The 22260-nt window shown below is 39.5% G+C and overlaps 1 protein-coding gene across 4 annotated transcripts in view; it reads right to left on the reverse strand.

Moving 5' to 3' along the window:
• LRBA (LPS responsive beige-like anchor protein) overlaps positions 1-22260 on the reverse strand; it is a 552094-nt gene that overhangs the window by 321214 nt on the left and 208620 nt on the right. For all 4 annotated transcript variants that reach the window (XM_077815359.1, XM_077815362.1, XM_077815360.1 and 1 more), the window contains one exon: positions 278-444. In XM_077815359.1, coding sequence (XP_077671485.1) covers positions 278-444 — 167 coding nt within the window. The remainder of the gene's footprint in view (positions 1-277; positions 445-22260) is intronic.

Here is a 22260-nt window from a genome sequence, read left to right on the forward strand (position 1 = left end):
ATGGTATTTAGAACAGTCACTAAACTACAAATATTGCTTTGTGAGTAAACAAGACTGTTGAAAAAAGAAAAATGGATTAAGCCCCAATTGTAGATAACATATTGCTGAAGTAAAGTTCTCTGTGTCTTCCAAAATTTTTCTTTAAATATATATTGTTTTACAATAAACAAAATTGTAATATGACAGTTTTCCATTACGTTTGACCTCATCTGAAGACATAATCCAAATCATCCCATCATATCTGAACAAAAGCCAAATCTTAAAGATCTATCTTTACCTTGATGCAGAATTTCCCCAGGCTCCATGCTTGTCTGTCAGAATGTTGATAATTTTCTGTATGAGTTGGGATGCAGTCACATGATCTCGGAACTTGGCTGCTCTTATCAAATGATCACACATCTTTTCATCCTCTCGTTTATCTGCAGAATACTGGGCACACAGCGACTAAGAAAAATAAATAAATACTTTAATACTTTGCACTTCAAAACCTTCCAACCAAGACTCTTGAAGTACTTTACAAACAACTAATCAGTTTTACTAAGCCTTCAGAAATAAGAATTATCCCCATTTTACAGATGTGCAAACTTGAGGGACACAGTAGTTATCTATGGTTACAGTACATCTATAGCAGAGCTAAATACAGAACTCAGATTAGTTATGTATTTTAGCCACTACACCATGTTCCCTCAAGATTTTTTTAAAACATTACTAACCTGACAAGACAGTAGAACATGTCAGAATAACCGATTCTATCACACTGCAAGAGTATAGATTTTATAGTTCCAGTCTCAAAGGGGAGATCTTCAAAGACACAGATTGCAGTTAGACATGCAACTTGCATTAAAAGTGAATGGGGGTTGGGCACCTAACGGCTATATGTATCTTTGAAGATCCTTCCCCTAAATAAAATCAAAACCTTATATATGCTATTTGGATAGTACATTACATATAGTTTTCTTGCTGGAAGTTTCAAAGAGGAAAAACACTGAATGTATATGAAGACTGAAGTAGCTTTTCACTAGCCAGAAGGCTGTGATACATTAGCAGGCCAGTGTGGGAAAACGAACACTTTAACTTTACATACAACAACTGTTGGTAGTAATATTTCATTTTTCAAGGCTGTCAAAACGTAACACCATTAACAAAGACTAATTACATAAAAACAAAATGGTGAAAAACTAAAAACATAAAAACTAAAAAACTCCGCTTTCCTGGGTGGTTATTTTCTTTATTTTCCTGTTAATGTGGTGTCATGAAAGTCCCCCACCCCCAACTTTAAGACTTCCTGTTCCTCAGATTTCAATCTGGCAGTTCTACACATTGCATATGCTAGGTAGACAAAGCACTTCAGCCTCTGTAAATGATTGGATTATTCTATGATCTAGTTAGTAGAAAGGACAAATGTTTATCCAAACAAACAAGAAAAATATCCTTTTTTTTCAGGGGGAGAGCAACCAGTGCAGACTTTAGAACAATTCTTCCAAGCATAGGTATCAAGATATTAAAAACAAACAAAACCTATACAAGTAAAACATTAAGTAGTTATGCCTTATGACACATATGAAGTAAAGTACTTTTTAATCAGTCACTCTCTTTAATTGCAGCAATTATGCAGAAAATGACTAAAATACATCCAATATGGATTTTCATAGACACTTACATTATATAAACCCGTGGTTAACAAGCATTTAATTTTACAGACACCCTTAAATGGTAAAAAAGTAAGAATAGGCTGATTACAAATTCACTTGTAAATTCTCCATCTAGATTTTGCCTTTCACCTGTTCCCCAACTCTCCTATGACTGTTACAATGCTCACCTGATGAACAGAAATCCAGAAAGTGTGAACCGTAAGCAGTAGAATTTCAGTTCAATTAAACATCAGGAATAGTCTTTTGTACGCCTAAACCCAGCATCCCGCCATCGCCTCTCCACCAAAAAAAATAAGTTGGCTAAGTTATGACCGCCTCTAAACAAGATTTTCATAGCTCCTTTTAAACACTGCTGTCTTTTCCAGTATATTAACCTATCCTGCACCCATGACAATTTTGAATTCTCTTCACCAGCACTTAGTAAATGTTTGATAAGCTGTTATATATAAGTTGCTTGAAAGGGCAGAATTCTAAGAACAAGTGTCCAAGGTAAGCTAAGTAGTAAAGTGTTTTAAAGTGCTCTTTAATGGATCCTCCTTTACAATTTGAACAGCAACTTTTCATATCTGACATAAAATCCATATATATAAATCACATTAGAGGGTTACTCTTTCCAGATTATCAATCTCTGTCTCTTTATGGAACATTAAAGTCACATTTGACCTTAAAAACATGATAAAATGGAAATCAAACTAGAACGTTTTGTAAAAGATATAATGAACTTGTACCTCTAAAAAAAAATCTCTTTCTGAACACAATTTTGAACACATTCTTTATTAAATACCAATAATGAATTTCAGTGTGTGGACATGACATTCAAAAGAAGGGTGAGACCAGTGGCATTTCCTCCAACTACAACTTGCATGTACATAGGACAAAATAGCATTAGTTTGTCACTAGCTTAAAACGAATAAGATCTCTCTTTCAGCAAACCAACATGATTATTCTTTTTAAATTAATTATTAAAAGTTTACTATTTCCCCCATAACCTGTTTGAAAATTGACAGGCTTTAAAATGCAGAAATATCATAATTACAACATCACACCATGCAGGAATCTTAATTGCAACAAGCTCATTAACATATTACGTTATTACAATAAGACGCAGAAGCTGCTGCAGCTCTCTCAGATGTTTGGCACCTGCTCATGCATAGTTGTTAACATCTGAAAAGTTTTGTCAGGGAAAATTCTCCAAATAAACCGAAGATTAGTGGGGCTGTCAGGTCCTTAGCTGCCAGATTTGGGTGCACATTCTAGTGTTTGTTCGGTAATTTTAGTTTTAGAAATGTCATGGAGAGGAGTGGGAGGAGAGGGAGAACAAAGAAAAACAAAATGTCATCAGAATATACATTAATTCTCCATTGGCCTCTGAAATCTTACATGAAAAATTATCCTTGGGAAAAGCATTGATCCTTCCTACCATGGTTCCTCCTTCTCCTCATGGCTTTCCACACCCCTATTTCCCCAAACTTTCATAGCTACCTTCATCTCCCACAACGGCTTCTCCCTCACTACCTACCACCCTGTAACTGATTTCTCTCTTTGCTCATGTGCAGGTTTACTCTCTCAGCTGTTCAGTGGCCACAGTCCCTCAGTGCCTGCCAAATGCCTCTATCCCTTATTAATCTAAGCAAAGTTCTACAGAAGCAGCTTTAAGACAGTAGAGCAGAGAGCTGACTCCATGCATGAAACACAGGCAGACAGCAGGGTGGGAGCTGGGAGAGATGCTTAGTTTTTAGAAAAAGCCTCTTCCACTACCATGCAGCCCAGGGACAGCAGCCAGGACTACAGTTACAGATATATTTTCAAAACCTGGTAGTATCCTGGCTAAAATGACTATTGGCAAGTATCTACACTCAATGTCAGGGTCTGAGTTTGGAGCAGCCTGATGTGTTGCACAGTCTGGTAAAAACAGCTCAACACTTCAAATCTCAGTCTTGATTTAGGCCACATCCCAATTCCAAGTATCTTTCTCCTGATAGTTATGTGGTATGCCAATTCCTTCCCCCCCACAGCTCTTAGTGGCCCCAAAAGTGCTACAAGATTATAAAATCCCCTAAAAGTAATAAGTCTCACATCCCAATCTTGGCTAGAAGGGGAAAAGAGAAGATGTCAGGGAGGGTAAAATACACATCAAGTATTACTTATCCAATCTTCTCTATGTTCATTTTGATGTTAGCCCTGGTCTTGTATTATTCCTGGATGCTTTCTTCTTTACACTCAATTCTTAGATGACTTGAGGAAACCGGTGAAATAAAAATATCTAATCCTGAATCTGTTCTTTATTGAATAAATGCATTTAAAAGATAGAAGATTAATCTCAATACAGTACTAAAACTATGGGGTTTTTCCCCCTAGTTTGGTACTAATTTATATCTTTATTTACTCTCCATTCTTCACTTACAAAGTAACTGCAGAAGTGGCAGTAGCTTTCTTTTTGTTCTAGAGACGAGTCTCTGTTACAGGCCAATTACAATTATCCCCCATAATTAGGCTTCTGACTAGAGTTCTCTCCACCACTATGCAGCCCAAATCGGAGCAAAACTTCCGAACAATTCCACCAGAAGCAGTTTGTCCCACCAAAGTAGGACAAGTAAATCAGAAATGTACAAGTAAATCAGTTTTAAGTTTTGCTTCTAACCAATTTTCACTGAGGTAGATGCTACATAATTTCTACTGCTATTTAGAGAGTTTAAGAATAGGAAGAAGTAGCAAAGAGTATATGACTGACATTTTATGAGGCCAATCTGTGAAGTGTAACAGTTGTGTCATCTGCAATGGTTTAAGACTTAGGAATTGGCTAAGGAAATGATTCAATTGGTGCTGTTTCAAAGTTTGGGTTAGTTTTGAATTTTGAATGAAAGACTGTGCATCTGGAAAATACATTGAAACTGGCAGATGTCAATCTTCAGATTAAATTTCATATTATCCTGCACATTGTACCACAGAAAAAAATCTGAACAAGAATCTACATGGCCTATAAGTAAATGACCGTATTCTCATGTGGAACATTAGGATTGGAACTTCACTGGAATCATTTGGATCATGGAGGGTGCATTTTCTAAGGTCTAGATGTCAGCATCCAAAGATGAGGGAAACTGATGCTACAGTGAAAAGGATGGAGAGGTCTGACCAAGCCACTTATTGAGACTGTAAATGCAGCAAACAAACTCCTCAATGCAGGCTTGCACCATCAGTTTAACTCAAGTGAGTTTTATTTTTCCAATACAAATTTCTTTACTTTCGTAAAAGGACAAGGAGTCTGGGAGTCAGCTACCAGATTATTAGTGTACACAATAAAATTGAAGGGTTGCAATGCCTGTTAGAAGGAAGACAGTATTAACCTAATTATCTAAAGGACACATGCTCAAGTATGTCATGCCTTCTGAGACCCAATGAAATTGCCATTGTGGTGGTAGAGGAATAGTACTAAGTACCTCTCCTCTTATTCCCATTCATTTTGCAACTGGGATATGGAGAATTGATCTATCAGGGATATGAGTGGTTTAGAAGAACTGCCAGGTTACAACATGAACCATGTGTAGATCACATGCCAATATCAATATTTGACAAATTATTTTATGTACATATACTAATACAGTTAAAATTCAATTACCTGAACCCCTCCTAACCAAAACTATAGGTTGCCTGAAGATCAGCTACATCAAAGATCTGAAATCAGAGGTTCATGAACAATGCATATTTTGTTTTTATATTAACCAGCATATTTTGCAAATGTTCATCTTGAGTAAGCTGGTTAAAGATTTTGTTTGCATGTAACCTTTTCTACGGTTCTACAAATTATTACACATTTACTTCCTCTGCTTTCATGATGGATAGCCATCATGGTTGCAAACTATACTATCAACACATGCCCTGCAGACTTCTACGTGGTTGTATGTAATTAGACGTTACATACCTATGAGTAAATTAAACCAAGATTTCCACTTCCGTGAGCACTTTGGTGCTTGAAACCTGTTTTAAATGGTGTTTTGGAAGCAGGTCCAATGTAAAAACACAACAGCAATGGTTAGAGATATTAGGGGAGGATTTCACAGCCATTGGTCCCAGCCATTTTGGAGCAGGAAATATGAAAGGCGAAAACCACCCTGTGTACCTAGATGTGGAAAGGTAGCATGGAGAGAGGAGCAAACAGTATATTCTGTCATCAGGATGATTCCAGATATGCTGTTAAAAACAAATGGTATGGTGAATTAGTAGATAATCCCCCTAGACTGAACTAGAGACAGGGAGGATCTGGTATTTTAAAGATAATTTTGTTTTTGGTTTATAGAAAAACATATCAAATAAAGCTGACAGTTAAAGGTTTCCTATGCACGGTAACATTTGCATATGTATCACTACAATTCCTAAAATTACCATGTTATGTTTCACAAAAGCTATATCTAACTAACAGCATTTGATAGCAGCAAAGATTTTTAAAAAGACTACATTATCTTACAGTCCATTTTCTGTACTTCAACTTGCCACAAAGCTCTCACTAACCATTTTGAAGTATGCCAATTCCTTTGCCTAACTTGGCTCAAAATTACTAGCATCATGTCCTAGAAAACGTCATTTAAGAGAAAAAAATACTCCAGAAGACAAGGGATAGTCCTCCTGCCAATGCAAATTCCCTTTAAATAAGGACATTGTAGTAAATGAAGGCACTCTTCAATCTTCCACTTTCAAAGATCTTTGCACTTGATCCCTGACCTCAGGCTTCAAGTCTGGACTAAAAAAAATGCTACCCAGGGAAATCTTACAAAGACTCCTGAATAAGACTTAGAAAAATGAAAGCTTAAAAACTCAATAGTGAACAAAAGTCAACCAATGACAATGTCTGACAGCCACCTTCAATTCTGAAGTGATGCCTCTGTCATCCAGCAACTCAAAGTATTGATTTCTCTCAGCATGAAAAAAAGCCTAAGCCAATGAAATAGATATAGCATCATCCCCCCGATAATAGCCATCAAGGTTAACACAGGCAGAACACTTATCTGTGTCTGTTCTATTTCTTCTTGTTTTAATCGACTGGGTACAATGTGATGGCTTCTCATCTCTGCAACCTACAATTTCCAAACCTCATTTATCAAACCTTTTAATTGATTTGGAGATTAAGAAAAAAATCTGCATCTAACTTAATTATCTATGTCACACAATTTATTACAAAATACATGTTCATATCCAGGCATTTCTAGAAGAAAATATGCCCAATCTGCTCTGAAAATGACAAATGAATTTTAAGAAGGAAAGATCTGAAGAGGAGCTCCGTGTTGCTTGAAAGCTTGTCTCTTTCTTCAACAGAAGTTGGTCCAATAAAAAAAATATTACTTCACCCACCTTCTCTCTCTAAGAAGGAAAATAAAACAAACAAACAAACAGTCTATTCATGACAAAATTCTAAGAGTCAGAAATACCAAGCCAGATGCATGTTAGTAAAATTACGGACAAGACTAAAAAGACACTACCAGAAGTAGTTTATTTGGGTTAGTGGTTAGACTGAATAGTTGTGATCAAGAGATTTCTGATTTAAATCTGGGCTGAGACAATTTCTCTGTGATCTTGGGTACATCAGCCAATATTCTGCTTTAGTAAACGCAACCAAAATCTGGGCAAAGAGTAAACCCAACCAAAAATTAATGGCTGCAAATGAACAGAATGTTCTAGAATTAATAAATCAGAGTTAAACCAGATACTAAAATATGGCAGCCCAACACTGAGTAGGCAGGTAGTGGTGCCCGGGGAAGCTGTGGGGATTCTCTAACTGTCTGGGAGGTGTGGGGTGAGAACAGCCACCAGCCCTATGCCCAGGGCAGGTGGAGAGTCCGTGGCTCCCCACAGATGCCCAGGTGGCTCTTACTATGGCCTGGCTGCAGCTCCGAGACCCCGCCCCCCTGCCAGAGCTGGTCAGGGTAAGAGCTGCACGGGCAGCTGTGGGGAGTCGCAGACCCTCCACTTGCCCTGGGGGGGCGGGGGGGGCCTGGACACAGGCCAGGGGTTACTCTCAGGCTCATGGTATGATCATGCTCAGCCTCACTTCAAGTCCCTTCACTAGCTCCCCGAACACAATTCAATTCCTTGTTCTCACCTTCAAGGTCCTCTACAAGTTAACTCCTATTTACCAGGCCTTTTGTTCCCAGCCCCCAAACCACCTTCCCTCAGCCCAAGTTGTTCCTCTGACTATTCCCTCTGTGTAGTCCCCATCCATGCCCACTTCTGCACTTTCTCTCATATTGGCCTTTACACATAGAATTTTTAATGAATCTGTAAACTCAGGGGTTGTACCATATGATTGGAGAATTGCTAACATAGTTCCTATTTTTAAAAAAGGGAAAAAAAGGTGATCTGGGTAATTACAGGCCTGTTAGTTTGACATCTGTAGTATGCAAGGTCTTGGAAAAAATTCTGAAGGAGAAGGTAGTTAAGGACATTGAAGTCAATGGTAAATGGGATAAAATACAACATGGTTTTACAAAAGGTAGATCGTGCCAAACCAACCTGATCTCCTTCTTTGAGAAAGTAACAGATTTTTTAGACAAAGGAAACGCAGTGGATCTAATTTACCTAGATTTCAGTAAGGCATTTGATACCATGCCACATGGGGAATTATTAGTTAAATTGGATAAGATGGGGATCAATAGGAAAATTGAAAGGTGGATAAGGAATTGGTTAAAGGGGAGACTACAACGGGTCCTACTGAAAGGTGAAGTGTCAGGCTGGAGGGAGGTTACCAGTGGAGTTCCTCAAGGATCGGTTTTGGGACCAATCTTATTTAATCTTTTTATTACTGACCTCGGCACAAAAAGTGGGAGTGTGCTAATAAAGTTTGCAGATGATACAAAGCTGGGAGGTATTGCCAATTTGGAGAAGGACAGGGATATCCTACAGGAGGATCTGGATGACCTTGTAAACTGGAGTAATAGTAATAGGATGAAATTTAATAGTGAGAAGTGTAAGGTCATGCATTTAGGGATTAATAACAAGAATTTTAGTTACAAGCTAGGGACGCATCAATTAGAAGTAACGGAGGAGGAAAAGGACCTTGGAGTATTGGTTGATCATAGGATGACTATGAGCCACCAATGTGATATGGCCGTGAAAAAAGCTAATGCGGTCCTGGGATGCATCAGGAGAGGTATTTCCAGTAGGGATAAGGAAGTTTTAGTACTGTTATACAAGGCACTGGTGAGACCTCACCTGGAATACTGTGTGCAGTTCTGGTCTCCCATGTTTAAGAAGGATGAATTCAAACTGGAACAGGTACAGAGAAGGGCTACTAGATGATCCGAGGAATGGAAAACTTGTCTTATGAAAGGAGACTCAAGGAGGTTGGCTTGTTTAGCCTAACTAAAAGAAGGTTGAGGGGAGATATGATTGCTCTCTATAAATATATCAGAGGGATAAGTACCAGAGAGGGAGAGAAATTATTTAAACTCAGTACCAATGTGGACACAAGAACAAATGGATATAAACTGGCCACCAGGAAATTTAGACTAGAAATTAGACGAAGGTTTCTAACCATCAGAGGAGTGAAGTTTTGGAATAGCCTTCCAAGGGAAGCAGTGGGGGCAAAAGATCTATCTGGCTTTAAGATTAAACTCGATAAGTTTATGGAGGAGATGGTATGATGGGATAACATGGTTTTAGTAATTAAATATTCATGATAAATAGGCCCAACGGCCTGTGAAGGGATATCAGATGGGGTGGGATATGAGTTACCCAGGAAAGAATTTTCTGTAGTATCTTGCTGATGAATCTTGCCCATATGCTCAGGGTTTAGCTGATCGCCATATTTGGGGTCTGGAAGGAATTTTCCTCCAGGGCAGATTGGAAGAGGCCCTGGAGGTTTTTCGCCTTCCTCTGTAGCATGGGGCACGGGTCACTTGCTGGAGGATTCTCTGCTCCTTGAAGTCTTTAAACTACGATTTGAGGACTTCAATAGCACAGATATAGGTGTGAGATTTTTTGCAGGAGTGGTGGGTGAAATTCTGTGGCCTGCATTGTGCAGGAGGTCAGACTAGATGATCATAATGGTCCCTTCTGACCTAAATATCTATGAAATCTATGAATCTCCCTCCTGCACCACGCACCATGCCTACACACTGAATCCATTCTCAAAACACTTGCAGGTGGATCATCCTCAATACTTCTCTTTTACAAGACCATGTTTCTTCATATTGTTCTTGCCTTAAAATAGGCCACTATCCTGACAACTCAATGGGACTATGGATGCACTCCAGAATACGTTATGGCAGGATCAGGATTATCCCCAGTAATCGTCTAATTTGAGACACTTTGCATCTGAATTTGCAGAGTACTTAGCATTTTTCTAGCATTTTATATATTGAAAGCACAGCACCGATAGATTTTAATTTCAGTTGTGAGTACGCAGCACTTTTATAAATCTCGTGTTGTAGCTTAAGTACTCAGAAAATAAGGAACACACAATTCGTGACCACTAGTCAAAAGTTTGGTTTAAGAGGCTGTGTCAATATCACACAATAACTTTATGATAGAGGCAGGGGTAGAATTCACCATGGTGGCATTCAACTACCACAATCACTTTCTCTTCCTTCACTTTCCTGACTCATTCACTAAATCCCGCCAAACTTCTGCAACAAACAAAGCAGGGGTCATAAAGACAACAGTCTCATTCAATACAGAAACATGATTCATTCTCTGAACACTATCCATCCTGTGCACCAAATGAGGGAGAGGCCTGTGGAAAAAAACGCATGTGATTGTCACAGGTGTGGCCACCCTTTGGTGCCCCTCTGCTCACATGGCTCAGCCTCTGGCTGGGTACCACAGAGTTCAATCCCCTTCTGTGGTAACTAATGTCGAGACAAATACAAGTTCTTCTGTTCCACTTTGTTTCCTCTTCAGCTTGCTCTGTGGGCTCAGGTCCCAACCCCTTCTGGACTATCTTTAAGCCTCTCCACGTTGGGACAGAGCATTGTCTCCCAGCTACTTCCCTCCGCTTTTTCCAGACCTACTTCAGCACCTTTCTGTCCAGTTGCTCTCTGTGGTTCTCCTCTAATCCCCATTCCTATTCAGGAATACTGGCCCCAGAGCCACCTCCCTGGAGCCTGGCCTTTTTTCCAAGGCTCACCTATGGGAGATGGGACCACTATAGGAGTTAGCTCCACTCCTGTAGCTCTTTTTTCCTCTCCTGGGCTTCCTCCCTTTTGAACTCCTACTCCCAAGATAGGTGAGGCAGGGGATGGCTATCTTATAGGACTGACTAGCCCCAGGCCTCCTGGCACTTATGGTTGTCTATACAGCCTGCAGCAGTGAGCCTCCGATCCCAGGTCAACAGATTCAGGTTCACGGGGCTCATGCTACCTCACAAAAAATAGCTGTGTAGATACTGCAGCTCAGGTTGGAGCTCAGAGTCTGAAGCCTAGAGAATGGGGGTGGGCTTCAGAGCCCGAGCTCCAGCACAAGCTGCAATGTCTACACATCAATTTTTACCATAGTAGCATGAGCCCTGAGAGCCCAAATCTGTCAACCCAGGCTCAGAGCCTCACTGACACTGGCTGTGTAGTTGTACAACCCTGGCCAGGCCACTCTGTTACAGTGATCATGTAATTAAAGACTATATCGTAATGCACAAGGGTTGCACAGGTAATCTTGCTTCTTATATATCCTAAATTTTGAGTGTTTGACTTTGCAACCATAATGATTTTCTTTCAATATAGCCTTTTGTACATTTCTTCATGAGTTTAGAAATCACAAGTTAAAAAGACCTTCCATTATGTGAAGTCATATTGATCCCATATTAGTACAGACCTCTATCACATAAGTAGCTACTAGAAAATAACAGACTACTATTGCTATAAGAAAAGGAGTACTTGTGGCATCTTAGAGACTAACAAATTTATTTGAGCATAAGCTTTTGTGAGCTACAGCTCACTTCATCGGATGCTGTAGCTCACGAAAGCTTATGCTCAAATAAATTTGTTAGTCTCTAATGTGCCACAAGTACTTATTTTCTTTTTGCGGATACAGACTAACACAGCTGCTACTCTGAAACCTACTATTGCTATGTGAACAATGGTGTATGAGACGTGCACTTTGCCAGTGGATTTCACTGTTATTTACTGACAGAACAGGAATTTTGTGACTCAGGAATCCTATGTTCAATTCCAGGCTCTGGAGGCGGGGGGGAGAGTGTTCTCCAGTGGTTAGAGACCCTTCTGCTCCTACCTCCCACTATTCTCCAGCCCCTGTCCCTCTCCACTCCATCTATGCCCATCCTCCCACCCACCAGTTCCTTCTTCTGTCCCCTAATCACTCCTGCCCCCTCTGTTCCTGCCTCTATCCTTGCTCCTCAGCATTTGAGTCAGGATGCTTTCTTTTTCTGTTCCATGTTGCCTGGGCACAAGCAGAAGGATCATTATAGGAGGGGCAGTTACCCTGCTCTCAGTACCAATGTCTGGTGTCACTGTGGCCCCAGCAGCCATGAGGAACCATTACACGGAAAGTCTTCCTCTGCCCCTGTGGAGCTGTGGAATGGAACATGCTCACTCTATGGGGACGATGCATGTACAGTCTGGTCAGTATACCGAAGCTCCGTGGGGAGGGATCATGCTCAGTGTAGCCAGAATCTTTGGAGAATTCAGCTGTAAATTCTAACAAGCCTTACATGAGCATGCACAGACTACAGTTTTTCCAATGTTCATATTGCTGCCAAATTTTGGGTGGGTTTTTACAGATGGCAGAAACCACAACCCTTGTACCAGGACAACACCCCTACTGCAAAGCATGGAAGACCTAGTGCTTCTCAAGTAAATAGTTGTTAGGTTTTTTCCCCTTTAAACGTGGACCAAATTTTCCCCAATCTTGTTCTAGGAAACAGCTGGAGAGTTTTTGCTGAAACTTTCCAAAAAAATATTTAGACTGAGGCAGACATTTGACATGGAAAGACAAGAGTCTTATAATGGAAAAAGTGTTAGGCAACCTTAACCATAAGTCTCATTACCAGTTCTCCCTATAATTAATTGAAAGGTATTTGCAGGAGAAGTATTTATTTAGCTTCTGTACACATCATAAATATATAGCCACAAATGTACACATCAAATATACAGCCACAAATACTTCACACTCTGCAATAAAATGAAATTATATGAATAATTCAAGTTTTATATTAACCACAGTAAAATGGAAGAAACCAAATATAATGTAGCTCTTGTTAACAGTCATCTACATATATGCAGAAATCTGCCTTATTTTATCATATCTATGGAACAATGAAAAAAACAGTGAATATATTTTAATTACATACCATTTGCTACTGTAGCTGTATCATGCTTGTTCAGTAAACATTTACTTAGAAATCTTCAAAACACAGAATTATAGAAATGTAGGGTTGCAAGGGATCTCAAGAAGTCATCTAATGCTTAGGCAGGAACAAGTAAACCTAGACCATCCCCGATGGCTGTTTCTCTAATCTGTTCTTAAAAAGCACCAGTGACAGGGATTCCACAACCTCTCTTGGAAGCCCATTCCAGCGCCTATCATTATAATGAGAAAGCTTTTCCTAAAATGTAACCTAAATATCCCTTGCTGCAGATTTTGCACATTATTTCTTGTCCTACCTTCAGTGGACATGGAGAACAATTCTTCACAGTCCTCTTTATAACAGCCCTTAATTCATTTGAATACTTATCAGGTCTTATCAGTCTTCTTTTCTCAATACTAAAAATGCCCGGCTTTTTCAACCTTTCCTAAGTCATGTTTTCTAAACCTTTTATCATTTTTGCTGCTCTCCTCTGCACTCTTTCCAATTTGCCCACTTCTTTCTTAAAGCATTGTACCCAAAAGTGGACATAATACTCTAGCTGAGGCTCACTGAGTAGAGTGGAACAATTACTTCACGTCTTACATACGCCAGGATCACAGAAGCATAGAACCATAGGGTTAGAAGGGTCTGCAGGGTCATCTAGTGTAACCCCCTGCCAAGATGCAGGATTTCTTGTATCTAAGAGAGATGGCTATCCAGCCTCTTTTCGAATGATATTTGCCTATTTTGTAACTCCATGATATTGTTAGTTCATATTCAATTTGTGATCCACTATAACCCTCAAATCCTTTTCTGTAGTATTACTGCCTAGCCAGTTATTTCCCACATGTGAAAAAGTAATTCACATGTTGCTAAGAGATCTATGCAAATAGTTTCCAAAGGGTAATTTGAAAAATTATTTTCAAAGGTTCTCTAATGCAGCTAACTGTGAATAAAAAACAAGTCAAACATAATACTTACTAACCATTTATCTAATTGAACCATCCCACACAAAAAAACAAAAAAGACATTGCTTTGCAGTTTGTTCTGTGAAACTTAGCCTAGCCAACTGCTAGCATATGTTGGGTGGGATCCTGGAGCTTGCATATCCATCCATTTTAGATAGGTACAGCAACATCTGCTACCTTAATTGTTCTACTGGAGCAAGAGGTTCTGGCCTTGAGCGCCTGGTGTTCCATTTTGCTTTCAGGATTACAGTAAATTCAAAGGAATCTTTCTACCCTTTCCCTCCTCACAGATGGGCAGGTTAGCCCTTTCTTCCCTTTTCCGTAACCCATCCTGGTTTTTTTTTTCTTCCCAATATAAGCTAAATGCAAGTCATAAAATGCAAGTATTTACTTCTACCTCTGTTTTCTACACAGTTCCACTCAGAAACCCTAAAGAACCTTCAGGTCTCTCTACACATGGTCTTAATTTTGGACCACAGCGTCACTCACCAGGTGAACAAATGAGACTCTGGAAGTCTAATTTCCAATAATACTAGCCTGCTCACTCACTTGCTTTTGAAACTGGATCATAATGGGATGAAATTTATGCTTGTTATTTGTCTCCAACACAGTGCCCTCATTTACCTTAGTTGATAAGACCTGATTACTGACAGCCGCACTGATACAACCCTCCTGGTAAAAACACAGTTGAGACATATATACCCAACTGTCAAGTTAATGTTGTCCAACCATTTAGCACAAAGGATTTGGAGGTGAACTAATGTAGTGAACAGATAACCAAGAATGGAGAAGTCACATGTTAATTCAGAGGCAAGACACCATATACACAAGGATTTCCTATTATGACCTCTTTTGACCTGAGCAGCCAATCAAAACTCCAGGGTCTGGCAGGCTGTTCCAGTTAAGAGGAGAAATTGGAGTCTGGTACGTTTGATGAAATCTTATTTACAAGGAATGTACAAAGTCGTGCTTCTCTGAATGCAGAAGGGACCAACAACAAAAGGAACAGTTTTTTCGCTTATAGGCCGAAGCTTTGTTCAGCCAGCATCCTGACCCTGATGTCTCTCTAGGCTTCTCCACAGTCACATTATGCTTACAGGCCACTGCTTGGCTTTCTTGTTCTGGCCCCGAGTCTCTCTCGCTCTGTGTGTTCTGCCTTCCCCTCTCTTACCCAACTAACACACAAAGTCCAAAACTCCAAGGCAGGTTCACCATGCCTTTTGTCTTGGATGGGGATTTGTGATTAACTTATGCTGACAGTTATGTTAACTGAAGGGTGTGTCCACACACCCAATCTCAAAGAGGTTTGTGATCAGTGTAGTCACCAGTACCTCTCAGCATAATATGTTATTCTGGCCTGTTTTATGCCAATGACAGGTACAGCTACAAAACAAGCTTCAGTACACCTTTGATACTGACTTGGCTTGAGGCTTGACTGGGTTGTACCGGAAATGGAGCACCTCAGCTAAAATCAAAGTCGATGGTATGTGACAGGGTCAGGCCAGATGGCTACAGGAGAGTAACAGAAGGCAGATATATTAGCCCTAGGTTAAGTAGGTCCCTTTTCTCTGGGTAAAGTAACAGGGAAGGTTCCAGAACAATCAGGAACCTTCTGGAGACAATTAAGATAGACAGGCTGATTGGAACACCTGCAGCCAATCAAGAAGCTGCTAGAATCAATTAAGGCAGGCTAATCAGGGTACCTGAGTTTAAAAAGGAGCTCACTTCAGTTTGTGGTGCACATGTGAGGAGCTGGGAGCAAGAGGCGCGAGGAGCTGAGAGTGAGAATGGATACTGTTGGAGGACTTAGGAGTACAAGCATTATGAGACACCAGGAGGAAGGTCCTATGGTGAGGATAAAGAAGGTGTTGGGAGGAGGTCATGGGGAAGTAGCCCAGGGAGTTGTAGCTGTCACACAGCTGTTCCAGGAGGAGCTCTAGACATTCCACAGGGCCCTGGGCTGGAACCCCAAGTAGAGGGCAGGCCTGGGTTCCCCTCAAACCTCCCAACTCCTGGTCAGACACAGGAGAAGTTGACCTGGACTGTGGGTTCACGGAAACAGCCAAACTGAGGGCTGTCGTGAATCTCCAAGGTGAGCAAATCTGCCACTAAGCGCAAGACCCACTAACGTAGAGGAGGAACTTTGTCACAGGTATTTGTGGAGGTAATCTTTCCATAAATGTCCTTGGTGCTTTGATGGTATAATCAAAGGTAAGTCAGGCCTTTTGTAAGCACTCCTGTTCTGAACAGCCCATTAGACTGTGGGATAAATGAGGAAAGTGGTAAAGCTTTTAAAACACAATGAAGTTTGTGTATACCCAGCAATCAACCCACTATCCTGTACCAATGGAAGATGGAGCCATATCAGTATTCTATTTCTGTGGGATACTTGATAATATCCCTGCATAGTACTTTGCATGGGACTACAATTCTATTTAGGATTGGACACACATTAATAATGGGGTAATCCAGGAAACTGAATGCTATGAATATCAGAATAGTTATAGATGTTACAAGGAACAACTGTCCTCTGCTCTTCACCAGCTGGTTACAGTCAGTAATGTTATATTAAGGGTTTCATTTAGTTGGTTTTACCTTAATTAGTTTGTGGCCTTTTAAGCCCTCTCTAACTTGAAGCTCTGGCTGGCCTCAGTGGTACTTGCCCTCCGCAACATTAGTAACTTTGAATTGCTAAACAGGACAAACATTGTATTTGCTGTCATCACTCCATTTAGAAACATTGCTTCACAGTTTCCATTATGATGAGACTGTGTGTCTAGCAGCATCTGGGCAAAGGTTTCAATTAGTTACAACACTTTTATATTTGAAATAGTATTAGGGGCTTTGATTTTCTGTCAGAGGGACTTTCACATGACTGTCAGGAACCTCTGAGGGGAAAGAAGATAAAGGATTATACAGGATTTTATTCAAAGGTCCATCTAAAATTTAAGATTCTTAGCTGTGTTGATTTGTAATTATCTGACTCTCAGTCCTTGCTTGCTTTGAGTCTTACGATAAACAGAAGTACTGGGATATTTAGTCTTTGTATTAACAGAGTATTAAAAAAAATAATGGTTTTGATTTAAGAGGAGATAGAAGAAAACATGGCTGAAAGGGGGAAAAACACAAGAAGCAAATGGGGAGGAAGGTGCAGAAGGCCAGAACTGTTAGTTTTCATTAAGAGTTTTCAATGACGTTCCCAGCCATGTATTTTAAAACTTAAACTTCACAATCAAGACAACCTATAACTTAAAAGCCTTCCAGCTAAAGATGCTATCACTTCAAATTGTTAAAAGTTAAATGCTTGAACATTCTAATTGTCTACCTTTTACATTTCATTCTAGCTAGAGAGTGAATCTTAACTGTTCAGTTTCCCTTCTGTTTCTGGTTAATTTTGTTTATGGGTCTCATATACTTGCACAATACTATTTTTGGTTTTTCAGACTGCAGAGAAATAGTTAAGCAATTTTAAAAAAATTAATACATTTTCATTCACATTAGGTCTTCTAAAATCCTTTAAAAACCTAAGTCTTGACCTAAAGCTTGTTGACAGTTTCTTTTTAATTTAAAATACCAATGTAATAAATATTGCCAATACACACCTTAACACACACATTGTGTGAAACACTTTCATTACTCTAACGGCCAAAAAGGAACAGGCTCTGTACATGAAGTGAGAATGGTTCAGATTTAAAATACTATTTCAAACCACCATAAATGGATCCTTTATCTGGGAGTGTGGGGAAAAGGGGTCAAACACTGATGGAATGTGAATGGTCCAAAAGTTTAAGCTTTAAACCACCTGGTTTAGACAATATAACTATGTTATTGTAATAGTCTCCTACATCAAACTATTTAACTGCCTTAAACATTTTATTCAGACATAGGTAGCATGATATGTAGCCATAACTATAGCAACCAGAATTGCTTTACAAACCCTATATTCAAAATCTGTAAACTCTTTTAAAGTGTAGTTATTTGCATGAGGATGGGAACAGCCACTTATTAAATATATATTAAATCCACTTCATGGGCTCTTTAAAATGGGAAGTTGCTAATACTGAGTATCAGAACTACTGATGACTGCATTAAAATTAAAGCTCAGATTCTTGAAAGTAGAATGTATTTTGGTTTTGGTGGAAATGTTATTTCACACTTCCACTGGCTAGGATCTTCATTGTGAGCAGGTGTTCAGCTGCACTTATGAATTTCTGCACAAAGGTACAGGAAGAAGAATTACCTACATACCTACATAAAACTGTACAATTCTGTACAATTAGATTTCAGTAATTGTCCCCAAATTTAAAAGAAATGAATTTAAAAGATCACTAAGATCCAGTTTTCAAGTGTTAGAATCAACAGCCAAGCAGGATGGGAACACTCTGTATATCTCACAAAGAAGCTGAGATTTAATGTGGGCAGATCATGGGCTAAGGTTATTGTTACTAGAAAGTACCATCAGCAGCCTTGATTACCATCTTCTGGCATGCATGTGGGAAATGGATGTAAAATATTTTGTTTAGAATATGAATACACACACACATGATATATCTGTGGTCTACCACAGTGCTTTACTATAAATGCAATTTATCATGGTACTTTTAACAGTTACATCTACACGCTGCCCAATAAGCAGCCTTTGGCTACTTCTAGTCCTCCAAACCTTGAGTTGCTCCAAACAGCTATGATTTAAAAACAATCTGCCTGAGAAATGTTCCTCCCTCCATGTCATAAATATAAAGGGAAGGGTAAACTCCTTTAAATTCCTCCTGGCCAGAGGAAAAACCCTTTCAACTGTAAAGGGTTAAGAAGCTAAGATAACCTGGCTGGCACCTGACTAAAATGACCAATGAGGAGACAAGATACTTTCAAAGCTGGGAAAGGGAGGGGAGGCGGGGGGGGGGGGAGGAGAGAAATAAAGGTTCTCTCTGTCTGTGTGATGCTTTTGCCGGGACCAAAGCAGGAATGCAGGTCAGAACTCCTGTAAAGAGTTAGTAAGCAATCTAGTTAGATTCTGTTTTGTTTAAATGGCTGATAAAATAAGTTGTGCTGAATGGAATGTATATTCCTGTTTTTGTGTCTTTTTGTAACTTAAGGTTTTGCCTAGAGGGATTCTCTATGTTTTGAATCTGATTACCCTGTAAGGTATTTACCGTCCTGATTTTACAGAGGTGATGCTTTTACTTTTTTCTTTAATTAAAATTCTTCTTTTAAGAACCTGATTGTTTTTAAGATCCAAGGCTTTGGGTCTGTGTTCACTTTATCAAGCCTTCCCCAGGAAAGGGGGTGTAGTGCTTGGGGGGATATTTTGTGGGGGAGACGTTTCCAAGTGGGCACTTCCCCTGTTCTGTGTGTAACACTTTGGTGGTGGCAGCATTTAACCTAAGCTGGTAAGAATAAGCTTAGGGGGTCTTTCATGCCATCTCACTGAAAATACGGAATTTCTCTGAAAAATTAGGTTGGACCAATGCCCAGTAATGTTCAGCCCTGCAACTGGTTTAACTCCTGTATCCTGTAACTAAAAGAAAGCCAGGATCTCACTCCCCCTCCTCACCTCCACCCCACACACAAAGGTTCATTGCTAGCCTGACAAATCACAAGATATTGGACTACAGAAGGTATGTAAATGCTATTTTTAGAGGTTTATAAAGTGAATTAAGTTTCCATTTTTCTCTCTTGAATGCCTCTGCAGTTGGACTCAGGTTACTAGGAAACCTGACATCACAGGTATAAAGATATGACAAACAACGACATTTTAGAAACAGTAATTTTGGAAAATTTCTGTAAAGTATGTACCAGGGATAATGGTATGGTATGAATATTTTAGTGGCACTTATCTGGGATGATTGAGTAACTCTCCAATAGCTTGTCATGCATGATTAATGTGGCCAGCCTAAATTTATGACAATAAAATCTTTATAGCACATTGTCATATATAATCTCTGTTATGTTATATTATAATTATATTATATAACCTCTACAATCTAGCATATTGTTTTTTGTATTATTTTAATTGGTCTCCCTAAAGAAGAGACTCTTAATACTCAATGTCGGAGACAGAATATCTGACCAGACGGACCCTTGGACTGTGGTAGCCAATTTCTATATGGAGTCCACTGACTTTTAGAGTGACAGAGACCATCTTCTGCACTACATTTTTTCACCACCTTGAAAAAATTATTAACAACTCCACTGGAGCCTTTACTGACCCCTGATCACACCCAGTACCATTGCTTGGCCCTCTGAAAGTGTTCATTGTGGCACCCCTATTAATTCCACTCAGGAAATATCCAGTATCATTAGGGTGAAACAGGATCCTCTCGTATATCTGTTTACCTCTACCCCAATACATTAATTCAGATTAAAAGCTTTATTTTCTGGTAGCGATAAGAGGTTTTCACCACTTGACTCTGTCTCTGCATATGTTTGTCTTCCATGAAACAGCCACTGATTGTGCTGGGGATCAAAGAGAAAGAATCTTTGTCCCAAAACAAGGGACAAACAGACCTCTCCTGGATAAAAAGAGCAGCTCTGAACACCTGACCCTGCACAACCAATCTAGGGCTATTAAAACAATCCCCTTGAAATCCCCAATCACTCTTGATGATCTCTTCACATTGCTTTGTATTTTTGGAGGAGTAGTTATAGACTTTTAAGAGAAGTCCCTAAAACTCTCTCTTGTGTGCTTTTTCTCATGTCATAATCTCTGTGCATGAGCCAAAGAACACAGAAGCTGCCGATAAACAGACGACATTCTGGTTCTGAAACACCTTGGAAATTAATGCTTGGTCTCACTGCGTCTGTTTTGCATTGTCTGGATGCTGGCTTTGTGCCCATCTTGAATCTTAAGAGAATATCCCTGTGAGAGAAGATTAGGGAACTTTCTTTAGGTATGCCTGAACCATGGAGAGTATGATAAACTAAAAATAGGCATAGAGTTCCTAGACTACTCAGCCTGACTGCCATTGCTTATAGCATTATGAACACACTGGGGAGAAAGGATGGACAACAAGATGATGGAAGAGAGAACATTTTGTACTGGCACAGGCAATTACCAGGTCCACCAGTCTTAAGCCTTCAAGAGAGGTTGAAGCAATAGTGGAAGCTTGAATCTTCATCCTGAATTTCAGTTTGTACCTGTTCAGCCTCATGAGGCCTAAGACCCTCCACAACCCATCATACATATTTCTGATAAGCAAATGAAATAGAGCCCTGAGCAATTTTAGCTTTCAGGGACAGGCTCGATTGCCCTGTCGTTTGCAGATGAAGTTCTGTGATCCTTAATTTTGTATTCATTGCCCAGGTACTGTGTTAAGAGATTCTAAGATACAGTGTCTTAACATGAACTATGCTTTTCTTACTCTAATTTTTATTTCTGAGTTCTCCCTGCTATGCCGCCATGTAAATTAATTTGATTTTCAAAAACAGCCTCCATAAGCATTGGTAATAGCCTGGATGAATCAAACTTCATTATGCTTAAGTAACGTAACATCTGGAAGGAGACTGCATTTAGTTGTAAGATCAGACTATCTATGCTCATGATAATTTGATTACAATGAAGTTGATAAAAAAAATGTATCTGTTCCTTCACACAGCCAAGTCTTGGTAGAACAAAATAAGATTTCTAAGTGAATAACAGCTTTTTCATACCATATTCCATGTTTTCAATGCAGTCTTGAACAGATCAGGCACTTTAGGGCTACAGGAGCCACATTAGTATAGTTTTAGGGTGGAGTTCAATCTCTAATTCTGAGGGAGTTAACTCCCTCTTCCATCCAGTGAGTCACAGAGAGGGCATGGAATATAAGTGCACAAGTGCGTGTAATGAGGCTGCCAAATAAAGGGTGAACTTTAGAGAGGAAAGTTGGCAAGGTTGAAAGTTTTAAAAATAATATGCACACATATATTGCTTATGTATTTATTTTACATAGTATTTTGTTAGGAGATGGAAAGTATTCAAACAAGATAATCTACTTCATGTGACCAACTGTTAAAACACACACACTGATGTTTATTTAGCAGCGATTTGTACCTCAGAAAGCAGAAGAGCTGAAAAACCCTTAAACTGAATTAAGGAGTTTAAGGATTCTAAAATTTCAGCTAGCAAGTAGCTTAACATTTGGGAGAATGTTCGTATACACCACAGAGCTGCTGAGTGTTATAGGAAATCTAACTACAGCTGAACAGGGTGCCCAGGCCCCAGTAGCATTAAGTCAGCTGACCACACGGTCATAAGCAGCATTTGCAGTTGAAGAGTGTTAATTAGCTAGGAAAATTCAAACAAGATTAAATGCACAGAAGGAAGCAAATAGGAAAAGATACAACTACTGGTAGAAAAAATACTTTACAGTTT

This window comes from Eretmochelys imbricata, chromosome 4, assembly GCF_965152235.1.
Source record: "Eretmochelys imbricata isolate rEreImb1 chromosome 4, rEreImb1.hap1, whole genome shotgun sequence".
Lineage (NCBI taxonomy): Eukaryota > Metazoa > Chordata > Testudines > Cheloniidae > Eretmochelys > Eretmochelys imbricata.